At 44.4% G+C, this 14725-nt stretch overlaps 1 protein-coding gene across 1 annotated transcript in view; it reads left to right on the top strand.

The window, feature by feature from the left end:
* Window positions 1-14725, top strand: part of HPSE2 (heparanase 2 (inactive)) — a 2768318-nt gene that overhangs the window by 2012986 nt on the left and 740607 nt on the right. Inside the window, exon 9 of the mRNA XM_069611539.1 lies at window positions 11635-11749. Coding sequence (XP_069467640.1) covers window positions 11635-11749 — 115 coding nt within the window. The remainder of the gene's footprint in view (window positions 1-11634; window positions 11750-14725) is intronic.

The following is a 14725-nucleotide window of genomic DNA, read 5'->3' on the forward strand; positions in this document are numbered from 1 at the left end:
AAAAAGTGGGCCCTACACCTAAGAACTTCGTGCATCCCATGTGATTGAGAACCAAAGATGGCCTCATTACGACCCAGGCGTTAAGGGTTAACGCCGTCGTTAACCCTTAACGCCTGATTCCGATTTTAACGGCTGCTTTTAGCAGCCGTTAAAATCCATGGCGCTAACCCGCCATGATGCTAATTACGCCACCGTTTTTTATGGTGGCGTAATTAGCGCCTTCCCCACTCCCATCATGCCCTATGGGGCAAAAATGGGAATGGGGAAGGGAAAATGGGAAATGGGGATTTACCGCCCCACTCACCTTGGAATGGGGCGGTAAATCCGCCATCCACCATGGTGTACATGGTGGTAAAGTTGGCGTAATTACCGCCTGGGTCGTAATGACCCCCATTCTCTCGCCAAGACGCCAAAGAGACACTAACAAAATATAAACAAGGAATTGTTCAAGCAAAATCTCAGTTTTTCCAGAATCAAATTATTTTCTCAAAGAATCAATCTAAGGAGCTATTTGCCATAATCAGGAACCTTACATCACCATCCTGTGTTCTGCTTAAACAACCTGCTTCTCGTATTTTGGCCAATTAGTTTAATGCTTTTTTTAACAACAAAGTAATATCCATTCGTGGGAACATTGACTCACAGATTGCCACTACAACAACTCCCTGTTTGATTGGTTGTGATGATTGGTTATTTATAACACGCTTAATACCCAGAGGTTTCTAAAGTGCAGACCTGAGGATCGAACCTGTGTTGCTCCGTGTTGTCTTGCTTCCAAGGCGAGCACGTTGCCCCTAAGCTACCCTCCCGATTCAGGATTGTTCAACTGTCTCTATCTCTGTAATATATGTATGTTGTTCATAGGATTAAGCTAGAAAGAAAAGCCCTCCTTGTAGTATACACCCATGGGATTAAGAGCCAACATACATAATCCATGGATAAAAGATTGAAACATTTTAATATTGTTATGAATTAGAGACAAGATACCTATGGGCAGGGAGACTACACATGTCTGACAGAGGAATCATGCTATCAGGCAGACCATCCAATACTCCATTATACCACATCATCAAGGTTACAAGTTTCCATTATTTAAAGACTTCATTGTTTTCATATGACATGGCCTTCTGATTCACTGTGATATTGAAGATGTTGAAGATGCAGGAGTGCTTGGGGGGCGCTGTTGCGCACGACTGTGATGGCTGCCTGATACGAGCGCTCTGGCCGATCTACATCCGTGTGACCATTAATCCTACTTTCGGAGCAGCATGCGGGGTGCCGAGCGGTGGACGAGGTGCAGTAGGGCACGGTGCACGCTCATTAGAAATCCTGGCGACGGAGGTGCTGTACTTCCCGAGTTGCACCGTGTGACAGTTTGACCGAGACCAGGCTGGAGTGCGGCCCGTGCTGGACAACCAGAGTCCTGGTGCCCCGTGCCACTGACACTCTAGGCTGTCATAGCATAGAGAGAAGGAGCCCGCGGTGCCGAGGAGCAAAGCACTGGCGGTCGAGAGGGCTGTGCTAGAAGGAGATGGATTCCTCTCAGTGCCTAACACCCAGGGCTGAGGTGTGGTGGAGCGGGAGGACTGCGGCGGTCGTGTGACTGGGACTAGCTGATTGGGGCTGCCCTGCGCGAGGTCTGCGAAAACACACCCGGACAGTCGCGGCGCCAGGGGGCCTGGCTGGGCCGAGCAGGCGCTCCGCGCCCCGGGTGAGGCGGGTGCCCACTGCACACCGCAGGGATGCCAGGCGGACTGCCCCCCCATGGTGGAGGCACTCTCCGAGTGAAAGCCCGCAGTAAAAGTGAGCAGAGGGATGCCCAGCCTGGATAAATCGGACTACAACCCTCTGTGCATGGTGTAACGGAGCGAATGAGACATTTATAGTCCTCAAAGATCGTGTTACAACAAACACTGAGCAACCCTACATAAGAGTGAGGAGCGAGAAACGTGCAACGACTACGTGAATATGTGCACAAACTAAATTGTGAGTCATACATGTGCGCTGGCAGCATTTTGAGCCATTGGAACACTGTTAAATCAAACCATATGCTGGCTGGAATACATTACATTTAACAAGTGCATACACTGGGGAGCACAGTCCATTTCACCCATTACACAGGGCCCCGAAGACTGGGCCTGCTGGCACTGCAAACAACGTGGTATGACCACAGAATATGCCTGCACACTAAAACGTAATAGTGCAAATGTAAACAGTGTGGTAGCCGTGTGCCGGAGCTATTGAGATACAAGTAAACTAAGCCATATACTGGCTGGAACTCATTAGATTTGCTGGGTGCATACATTGGAGGGCACAGTCCATTGGCCCTACCATGCCGGTATCCCGGCGACTGGGCCTGCTAACAGAACGAACAATGTGGACCGATCTCAAGAATGTGCGCCCACACTAAAACATAGTCATGCCTGTGTGATCAGAGGAACGACCGCATGCTAAAACCATTGGGACACTGTTAAGTAAGCCATACACTGTCTGGAACTCTTAAAATTAATTGAATCCATACATGGGAGAGCACAGTCCATTGCCCCCATCACGTAGGGAGCTTGGAGACTAGGCATGCCCGCACTGGGAACTAAAGATTCAAGCGAGAGGTGCAGGGACTGGAGTGCTACGGTCCAAGTGACCCCCTATGTAGCAATTGCCCAACAGCTCCCGTGCGGTGCGCATTGGCCGAACAACACCTGTGTGGCCTGTGAGGGTTTGGGACCCACTTGACTGAATCATTGAGTCATAAACATTATAACCCCCAGGCAGATTGCGGTGGGGTTCCTGCTGCTGCGGCTGCCATGGGGATCACAGGGAAGCAAGACAAAATGGTGGAGGGAACAAGCACCAAGAAGAAGGGGCAGATGGACTCATTCACCAACAGTCAAGCAGTGGGTTATGAACATGAGCTACCAACAGCATCAGGCTCCAACCCCGACGCAGATGGAGGCGACAGGGTGGAGCGCCTGACCACCATTGTGCAAAATGGCTTCTATCCATTAATGTTAAACTCGATGACATTGTTACCACCATTGGGACATTGAAAATGAGAGTGGGCAAGGAGAGCTTGAGGCTCACTGAGGCAGAAAACAGGATTGGCATTAACGAAGATACCATCACACGTCATGACCGCGACATAGCCCAGCTCAGAGAAGGTATGGCCAAGATGCAAAATAAATGCGAGGATCTCGAATCATGCAACCGAAGAAACAACGTTCGTATTGTGGGGGTATCCGAAAAGGTTGGCAAGGGCGCAATGGAGCAACAGGTGGAGTCACTCCGTAAAACTCTTTTAAGAGCAAACTCCTTTTCGGATCACTTCCCTGGTGGAATGGGCACATCGCACTCTGGCTCCTGTGCCGAAACCTGGGGCTCCGCCACGCACGATAATTGCAAGGCTCCTCAATTATAGAAATAGAGATACAATCCTTAGGATGGCGAGGGAGCTTGGGACACTACATTACGGAGAAAGCCGCATTCATATCTACCCGGACTTTGCTGCAGGAGTGCAGGCAAGCCGCAGATCGTACAAACCGGTGAAGAGACTCCTGAGAGCACGGCAGTTCCCATATGCACTAATATTCCCAGCCAAGATGCAAATTCAATATAAGGGCACATTTATTTGAAACCCCAGCCGCTGCCTTGGCGTATGTTGAGGCCACCATTCCTTTTCCCCCCACAGGCCGTGGGCCGGACCAGAACGGAAGATCCTCACCTGCGGCGGGGGGCCAAGACCCTGCTGAATGATCTGACATGCATCTATATCCTTTTTGGTTTGTAACAGTGCTCGGCTACCATAGGGGGCTCCATGTAACGTTAAAGGCGGGCAGTGAGCCCTATCTGGTGGCCTCGTGATGGCGATGTGGCACCCTCAGGAAAGTTCCTACAAGTTACAAGGGTTCATCAAGTTGGGGCAGATGATGCAGATGGGGGGTGGGTTTGGGGGTTGGGGAAATTGTAGACTGTTGGTGTTACTTGGACAAATTGGGGTTTTGGAGGGAAGGTTGGGTGAATAAAGGTTCTAGGTTGTCAGAAATGTGGTCTCGCAGAAACTGGTGCTGCTCGTGTCATGTAGGTACAAGGACTATTGGAAACAATGGTCTGTTACAATGCATATACATGAAGGGCGGTTGACGGATTAAAGATAAACTTACTATCCTGGAATGTCCGGGGGTTAAACAACCCGATGAAAGCTATAAAGGTGGGGAACTATGTCACCAGGCACAGGCCCTTGATTCTAATGCTGCAAGAAACACACGCACAAGGCTCTGTCAACACGAACATATTGGCGAAATGGGGCAAGCTGCGCTATTACACAGACTATTCTTCTCAATCCAGGGGAGTTATTACACTCATACACCCCATGTTGGGGTTTCAGACCAAGGGACGCAAGATTGACCCAATGGGGAGATATTTTTTGGTCTGGGGGGAAATAGCCGGCAAACATGTAACCCTGGTCAATACCTATGGCCCCAATATAGACGATCCAGATTTTTATCTAAATATATTTGAGGCACTCAACAAACTAGACACGGCCAACATAATATGGGGAGGGGATTTCAACGTGGCGCTTGACCCCACACTGGATAGATCCACTACAGTGACAAGGGCACCCACTGGGACGGCATCAACTTTGGGCCAACTTCTCTCAAAATTGTCATTGATAGACGCATGGCGTGTGCTGCAACCTGATAGCAGGCGATATACATATTACTCCTCTATGCACGATAGCGAGTCACGCATAGATTACTGGTGAATATCCTCAAATATTTCAAATACACTAAAGTACTGTGAAATCTTGCCCCGCACGCTGTCTGATCACTCCCCGATGCTGATGGAACTCAGGCTGACACAAGTCCCCAAACCAGCGAGGAGATGGAGAATGCCCAGGGGAATACTAGGAGATTCAAATGTGGTGGAGGCCTTGCATGCCGAGATAACCAACTTTTTTACAGACAATGTGGGGACAGTGGATCTGGTCTCCACAGTACGGGAAACCTTCAAGGTCTGGGTCAGGGGAGTCCTGATGTCGAAATCCACGGGCCTCCTGAAAAGTGTATGACGGAAACTCGAAGGGGTGGAGTGGGAATTAAATAATTTAGAAGAAACCTACAGCCGCACTCATAGTGGGGACACCCTGGCCGAAATACACAAACTTCTTAGAGACTTTGACAATCTGGCCATAAGGGAGAATGGTATATGGCGGCCCCTACCCGGGCACGCAGTTACGGAGAGGGAAATAAAGCGGGGAGAACATTGGCCAACCTGATAAAATACGAAAGGCAACTGAACCCAATTACCAATATCCAAACGGCACAAAACAAAATAATACGCACAAACAAGGTATAAACGACAAATTTGTTAAATTCTATAAGGCACTCCATGCTTAATCTCCCCATGATCCCAGATGAAAATAAAATGTCTCTCGATCGGCCTGTCAATGTGGAGGAAATTGCCAAAGCAATCAAAGATCTTTTATCTAGTAAGGCACCGGGGCCGGAAGGACTGGGTGTCGAATTCTATAAAGAGTTCCATGAGGAACTAGTCCCTATAATGCTAAAAACGTGGGAGGAAGCCGCCCTATACTGCCCCCAACAATGAGAGAAGCTATAATTACTGTATTACCCAAGCCCCGACGTCCGCCACATGATATGTCATCTTACAGACCCCTGTCGTTCATAAACGCTGACGCGAACATATTCGCGAAGGTTCTGGCGAATTGACTGCTACCCATAATATTCGTGTTGGTTCACTCGGATCAGAGTGGATTTATCTCTTAGAGGTACACCGCCTTAAACCTACGCAGGCTGTTTGGTATAATGGCACAGATAGACCCGGACAAACATGTGGCCGCTGTGTCCCTTGATGCCGAAAAGGCTTTCGACTCGGTTTCATGGGTATACCTTTTTTCAGTACTAGAAGCATTCAGAATGGGACCCAATTTCATTAGATACGTTAGGCTGCTGTATACCGCCCCTGGGGCTTGAGTGTGTACTAATAGGACCATTTATGAATTGTTCGAATTAGGCAGGGGCACTAGGCAGGGCTGCCCATTCTCACCCATTCTATTCGCCTTAATGATAGAACCTATGGCAGCGGCCATCAGACTGCGACACAGGGATAAAGGTATCACAATGAAAGGCTCCACCCAATTAATCTCACTATATGCAGACGATACACTATTATATATCAGTGAACCCGACAAAAACATTGCTCCTATAATGGCAGACGTACACGAGTTCGCCGAATACTTTGGTTATACCATAAACAATGCTAAGTCAGAAATATTCCCACTTACCCCCTCTACAGAATGTCCTGATGCGACATGTGGACTGAAATGGTCGGAACAACATATTACTTGGGGGTGCTGGTCTCCAGGAGCAGGCAGACCCTCTATAGTGAGAACCATGATCAGGCATTACAATCACTTAATACAAAATTACAGGTCTGGAGACACCTCCCTATTTCGCTACATGGCAGGATTGCGGTTCTCAAAATGATTGTTCTTCCCAAGCTATTGTATTTATTTGTGAATGTCCCCATATGGCCTGGTAGGGATTTCTTTACCAAGTTACGTTCAATGGCAGTAACATTTCTTTGGAATGGGAAAACGGCCAGAATAGAGTGGGAAAAGATGACGGAACCATACTGCACCTGTGGCATAGCTGCCCCGGACTTTGAGCTCTACTTCTTGGCGGCTCAGGCACAATTTGCGAAATATTGGTACGACGAAACAGATAGTTCGCCCCATACATGGATAGAAACACACACCACTTCACCCACGGACATACAATCACTCATCTTTGACCCACGGCACAGAGACGTATGTTAATACGACCCTGTGAGATGTACTGTTCGAGCCTGGGGGGCAATATGTAAGAGACTCAAATTAGAGACACCCTATAACCCGGAGATTCCCTTGTGGAACTTCCCAAACACCCCCCCTATGTTTGATGCAGATATGCAGGAAACCTGGGACCCTAATGGAGAAATTAAGGTGGGGGACATGTTTATAGATGGGAAGTTTGCGTCTCTGGTAGACTTTACGAGAGCTATGGGTGGAGGACCACTCCAGACACTCCAATACTATCTGATGAGGTCTGCATTCCAGGTGCGATGGCCACTCTTCCCTGACGAACCCCTCCAACACCCATGCCTACAACTGGTCACGACTAAAGGAGGGCTGGGAATTTCCAAATTGTATGTATCGGTGCAGACCCACACCCCCACGACAAATCGGGTTAAGGAGAAATGGGAATCAGACATGCAAACGCTTATTCCTGATGAGAAATGGGACAGATATTGCACGCTTATGAAAAAGGCATCACTCAATGCGGGCCTGCACCTGATTCAGTTCAAAATCCTGAATAGACTGCACTACACGCTAGCTAAGATAGCAAAATTTGCACCAGATGGCTCAAGCGATTGCCCCAAATGTGGTTATCCGCAGGCGGGACCTTTTCATATGTACTGGGAGTGCCCCGCTTTGGTGCGGTTCTGGGGGATGGTGGCTGGAATGCTTGCGGAGATTACGCAAATATCCCCGCATCTGACTCCTCAAAAGTATTTATTTGGGGATATTGGTAAATGTTCAGAAAAAACTAGACGATTATTCAATGTTTCATGTGCTGTCGCAAAGAGGTGTATACTACAGGCCTGGAAAAGCCCCACACCGCCAAGCATGAACACTTTTTTGCGTGAATTGACATATGTTAACGAATGTGAGGAGCAGTATGTTCTGACCCAACCAGGCACGAGCCAACCAAAAGAGATCTGAGGCCCTTTCAGGGTGTACCTATGTGAAATGCTTTCGGACAATGACACCACCATCTAACCTATATATTACCAGTGCCACTATAAGATTACCATTGTATGATGTGCTGGAAGTGATGTTGAGAAGGTGCTATTGTATCTGTTGTGACGACTAATAAAAAAAAGAAGTTTAAAAAAAAGAAGATGCAGGAGTGCTTTAGGTCATACTTGAGGTTTATTTGAACAATAGAGGGCGGAAGAGATCCAAATATTTTATCTCTCACCTCTGTCCCCTTGATCGCCTACTGTGAAAAGAAAGGTTTATGTCCATTCCAAGTCAATTGGCTTCTCTTCTTTCCCTCTCTATGTACATACTGTAATTTGTGCTGTTATAAAAAGACCAATATTATGCCCCTGGACTTGTTGTCTGAAGATTTGAACATTGGGCCGCCCACTCTGTGAGTAATCTGCATATCAGGAAACTTGTCTATTTCGAGCTTTAAACGTTAGCAAAAAGGATGTTGCATCATGAACCTCTGTGTTTTCATATAATCTGCAGAGGTGAAGATAGTTTATTTTATTTATTTGTCAGCATATTAGTTGTGCCTCCTCCTAGTAGTAACTTAACTGATCTTGAAAAGAGGTCCTGTATGTCATTAATGCGTTCTTCAGCACCATCTAGACTTTATATTGTCTCGTCCTATTTTTGCTCAGCAGACAAAGTATTTTCTGTGGTGCCTACATAAAAAGCTTAAATCATTTAAAGAGGCCTTCATCTTCTCCAGAATTGTTTCAAGCAAATAATTTGAGGTAGACTTCGTAGGAGTGGGAAATCCCTTTTTGCCTCTCTTTCGGGAGGGGGCTCCCAGGGTTTGGGCTGTGTCCTTCGTTGTCATCAGCTTAGGGATACTCGAGGGCTGACCTTCAGAATCATGAGTACTCACATTAATACAAGTTTCACCAGCTAAGTGTGGGGTGATCGATACGCAGGGCTCCACAGACTGGCAGCTATCTTAGTTGGGATACCTAGCAATCCCTAATTGAACGTTTTCCTTGTTCACATTCTCCTTGATTTTGGGTTTTAATGTCCCAAAAGCTCCCATGGGGGCTGCCTTTGTGAGAAGATGAGTTCTAAGGACATAGCCACAATTTAAGGGTCTAGCTGATGTCCATAACTACTGGCACCTACTTGACCATGGACGTACCTCTTCGTTCTTCCAGAATCCTTGCAAATCATGTTGCGAGTTCCAGTGTTGGCTTCTGTCTGCCTACAACGTGTGTTGTAGCTGGGCAGTGTGCCATATTTTTATATTTGCTTGAGAGATCCAGTAACCTTTCAGTTTTCAGTGGGCTGGTCACCAGCTTTCAGTATATTTATAAACCATGTCAAAGCCTCCAAGGACGCAAATGCTTTTACAAACTCAACATGGGTGATGTACCAATCCCTGCAACAGATGTTACAAGGTGAGAAATAGCCCTGTGGTTGATGTGATGACCCAATTGTTGCTACCACAAAATCAGACTTGAACCTATGAGGTTGGTAGCCCTTGCACTGTGGTGCCCTGAATCAACGTTTTTTTCTCCCACTTAGTCAAAAGGACTCATCCCAATTGACGCTACTTAGTCCATGGTATTTTAATTGAATTTATATTGCGCTTTTACGCCATCACGGTACTCAACTCATGCAGCCTCAAGCACAGTGTACCTGTATCGCTAGCCAGTTATCAGTTCAGTCCACCCAGCTGCTTCTGCGCAATTAAGCTTCTATGACGTGCCATTGCCAGTGCTTACTTCTCGTGAGAGTTTGATCCAACCTCGATATGTGCTCTGAACTTCATTTACAGTGCCATCTCTCTCAACTTTTTTCCTTACTGGTTCGGTGATCTCACACTTTCTCGGAGCAGCTGCAATGCTCTGCAATCTCTTCTCTTCTTGTTATGTTATGTTAATGTGCATTTATATAGGGCCTTATGTACCATTCTACTTTCTTTCCTCTAGGACCACTTGCTTTGTCACCATTCTTAGCCCAGGTCCACGCTAGGGGTGTCATACGAAACACTTTGTTGTGTGGCTCCCGGCTAATAAAACTAGTACCAATCTATTGCTACTCAGTTCTCACACCTGCACCATCAACTTTGGAGAACGAATTCCTAGCTCAATGTTTTTCCCTCAGATGAATGACACAGCAAGCACATCTTCCCAGCTCTACTTCATGGCCATGCCTCAGGACAAACAAATGTAAAACATAGGAGTTATTACTTAAACCCCTAGAAGTCAAAAAGATGTGTAGTAATGTCCATGGTGAGAGGTTGAGAATCAAGATAGGACTTAGAGTGTTAGCAAGCCTTCCTCTTGTTATATTGATGATGTTCACTGAGCATTATCAAGTAATAATAAAGTAACAGGTGATGCATGTAAGAAAGTTCCCAGGTGGGCATAGAAAAATCACTTTGAACGTTGTCGAATGTTAATTGTATGAGGAGAAGTGAACAATATACATTTTAAATACCTATTGGTTGATAGTAGGCCTAGGCAAACTAGTTGGGGGGGGGGGGTGGGAATGCTGTACTTTAGATTGTCCTAGGTATTAAGAATCTTCTAACTTTTTCGGAAACACTTCTGGAAAAGTTTAGAGTTCACACATGATTGCCTTGTGAGTGCAAACAGGCGGCTACCAACACCAAGAAGGCTCTATAACATGCCTCACAGTTATACTAGGTGCTGATAGGCCCCGCAGAGCAATGGGCATGTTAAACACTTTTTCTAGTTCATCTTTACCAAGTGATATTTCCAGATCATTTGGTAAAGATGTTCCTGTTGCTTTTTAGTTGTAGCAGTCCATTGGGATATGGGGAGCCAAAGGCATGCTGTGTGGGGGTGGGAGGAAGACATGGGGTTGATTTAGTTTAACTCGCTTTGAGTTATCCCCTTTTAAATGCAGTGATTAAAAATATGTGGCCATTACTTTTCAGAGGGTTCGCCGAATTGACCAAGCTGGTAGACATTGTGGATGGGCGAGTTGCTTTTCTCTGTGGTTTCGAGAAGCAGCATGCAAATACTTAACTTAAATCAAAAACCATTACATGAAATGTGATTATCATCTCAAATTGATATACAATACAAGGCTTTTCATACCATTTCCGAGTTATTTGTTTTTGAAGAAAAACGTTTAGAACAAGTAAGCGGGTTTCATAATGGCATGTTTACTACATTTGTTTTGAAAGTGAACGTTTAAAGGTTTATTATTTATAAAGACTCATTATTAGTACATTGGGTACAATGGGTACATTATTAGTACTATTATGTAATGCTTTTAGCCTCATCACATACTTGCATATTCAATTATAGAAACCATGACTCTCAAATTAATAAATACTTGACTTTTCCACGGGTTCCTGTTTATACTAAAACATACTATTTTTGTTTTAACGTAATTACCTTGGTGGCACAAATATTCATGACTTTTGCAGCTGTGTGCTTTTATTATTAAGTGTGACATTTACAGTAGTAATGAGTGTGTCCTTACCAAGAGTCAAACACTGTAAAGACACAAGAGCAGCTCAAATAAAAAGTCCGAAGTTTTCTTTCCGTAATAAGCGAGAGATGAAGTGGTATTTCGTTGACTAAGAGCTTTCAGCTGCCAGCTTCGTCCAATTTACCATTAGCTGAGCAATAAAACAGGAAACCTGGCACAAGTAAAAAAATGTAAAAGAGCAAACTGGAGTTTAAGTTATATCACAGTTCACATCAAACTACTGCATAATGATCTCTAGGTAGAAACATCTGTAAGTTTGGATCTCTCTGGTCGTCAATCCACTGTTTTATTTTTATCACTTGCATTTTTGGGAAGCACTTATACATACATTTTCCATTTTCTAGATGGTTGAACACTTTAGGAATGTCTGCAAATCAAGGGATTGACGTTGTGATACGCCACTCGTTCTTTGACCATGGATACAATAACCTGATAGACCAAAGCTTTAACCCTTTGCCGGTAAGTTGACTGGGAAGCTGTTATCCATACCCTGCTTTTTGGTGACCTTGCCTCTTTCCAACAGGTTAAAAATGCTCATCAATTTACTTCTGCCACAAATGAGACATTCTGAAAAATGCTCTCCTGTTTTTTTGCCTCTCACCAATGCCAGGTTATTGTATTATTGGCTTCACAAAATAAACAATACCCATGCAGTTTTGAATCCACATTTCCGTGTGGCTGTTTGAACTCTGTTTTAAAAGGCTTTTTTCAAGACTTGTTTCTTTAAATGTTAATAGGAGACTTTAGTTCATGTCAGAGGCAACATGTTGCAGACAGATGGGAAGTTTTACCTTCTGAAAAAACATGTGCTTCCAAACAAAACTCCAGGGTTGCACCATCCAGTGTTTAAAAAAGAGATTATAAGGTGAATACATCCTTAAATACATCCTTAACATGTAGACTATGTTTGACGACTATTCGGGATATATCATCGGTGGGAGAGTGATACAAACTCTGTAGTTAATTTATTTTTATATTACAATTCGATTTGAGTTGTTTACAACTTAGTTCCCATTCGACAATATGCTTGAAACATTTCATAAACGCATACATCCACCTCTGCATTTCATGGAACGCTTTGTGATGTTCTGTGAAGGGGAGTCAATTTTACAGGGACAACACTAACTTTTGTTTTTCTTTTTCAAATGTATTTAGGACGATTTTTCTCTCATTAGGCACAAAATCTAATGAACCACTGGATCAAAACCAAACATGGTTTATATATTGGCATCTTACATTTTCTCGTTCTCATCACTAACTTAACCCATCCCCTCTGTTTCAAGATCCCCCAGAGCAGACCATGGGAACGACAGCAGTGCACTGTAAAAATCTCAGTAACATAACATAACATCTGTTCCATCAAGAAATCCATTGTTACTTGCTTTGGTGTACATCTGTCCAGTGTTTAAAATACAAGAGTGCCAAAAACTGTGAACATTTTGGTGACTGAGGCTGCCGACCTCTGAGGTCTGAAACCTTAACTGGAAATGCAGACCTTTCATTGGTGGATGAGTCTGATAGCCATTGGGGGTCTGCAGAAATTTGCTTGTGGGACCTGTGCTGCAAAAACATTTGGGAGAGTGCATGCTGCATCACCCATCAGAGAGGGCCAAAGCATAACACATGATTGAAGAACGCCATGTTTGGACAGGAAGGGCCAATTTGCAATCAGCAATGCCCTGATCACAGTGCTGGCTAGCATGGATTTGAACCATGAACTGCAGACATTTTCACTCTTCCCTGTGGGCACTGTAGTTAAGGTCAATGCTCCTTGGAAATTGCGTTTGACCATTCGCTGTAGAAACTGCAGGAAGGCACCTGTGTGCCCTGAGCATTACATTTGGCCACTCCCAGGTATAGAGCTGCTGTTCATGACTGCAGGCAATACATACCCTGTGGGCACTGCAGCCAGGTTCAATGTTCACAGGACATGGCTGAATGGTACATTCAGATACAGTGCACACAAGGCATAGTGTGGGCCATAACCTTCTGAAACTTCATTAAGTACTAAATTGTCAAGAAAGATGAAAGAGGCTTCCCAAAGAGACATAATTAAAAAGGCACATACTGCTATCTAGAACACATAGTCACACTCAAGTGGTCATGGTAACATTGCCCAATGATGAAAAAGATCACAAAAATAGACAATGGAATAAGATCCCTTTGGCAACAATGAACATTTACCAGCTTCAGTACTACAATGGAAGTCTGTGCCATTATATGCTAATATATGTTCCTGTGGAAAGATGGCATGGGAAATGTCCGAATAATTGAACACTGAACACTATTGAACACTATAGTTGCATTCAGAATTGTATTATAATAATGACTTTCACTGCACGTTACAAATATTCTGGGCATACGGGGATGTAGTTGCAGTAGACAGTAGGTGGTTCTGCCAGAAAATCAAATATACAAACGAAGAACCAGAAGAATTCCCCATCGGGTTCAAGTCGGAACATATTGTGAAAACCAGTAGCCACATTATTTTGCTCAATTAACCAGTAGATTGGCACAAGCTCACCACACGCTGCTGAGAAACATGTGCTAATGAAGATTCGCAGCCATGTACATTCTCTGTCATTTAAAACATAATTTTTTTGGAAACATTTTGCACACCTTACTTTTTTTGCAAAGTGAACTGCATCTAATTGTTTAAATGTAGGTGGCAGGATAATATTTTAAATGATCCAGCCATGCATGTATGTGCTCCTAATAATCAATACTCAGGACTACACAAAGTGAAAAAAGACATTAGGCCTGATTTACAAAAATGTTTTACACGGGAAAGTCCCATTGAATGTTTTTTCTTAAATCAGGCCCATAGTATCCAAATACCATAAAGGGATGAAATATGTTGCAACGCGCCACTCGTTTCCATGCTCACTCAATGCTTGTTTGTGGTGAGGTGCCTCATTGTCCCAGTGACCTATATCTGTGTGCTCCCACCAGCTTAGAGCTCTGAAGCAGTGCCACCTGCGAGAGCTCCCCATCAGCGCCAACTGAAAGACAGCTCTTCATGGTCCCCTTCCTGCTTTCTCCTTGATCCCGTGCAAGCAGGCTCCTTTCCCTCTTGCAACTTCGCCATGCATGTGGGTGATCAGACAAAGATAACTGTTCAAAACCAGGTTTTCTTTTTTTATTTATTTGTTGTTATGGTTAATTAAACCTCATAGCAATCCATACAAACAATCCAGAAAATTGATGATTTCATTCAGAGACATTGGATAGTCTAGGAACAGTAAGTTCAAAATCTGTAGTCATAATGCATATAGAAGTTCAATGACTAGGATGAAAGTGCAAAAGGACATTTAATAAATACAATAAAGTTTAAGTTTGGTAGTGTGTACCTTTAAATTCATGACCTTCACAAACCAACTAGGGTAACAACAAAATTGAGGTACATTACAGGAAATCATATGCTTAAGTTGCTTA

Source organism: Ambystoma mexicanum, chromosome 8 (genome assembly GCF_040938575.1).
Source record: "Ambystoma mexicanum isolate Mex_15411 chromosome 8, UKY_AmexF1_1, whole genome shotgun sequence".
NCBI classification, from domain to species: domain Eukaryota; kingdom Metazoa; phylum Chordata; class Amphibia; order Caudata; family Ambystomatidae; genus Ambystoma; species Ambystoma mexicanum.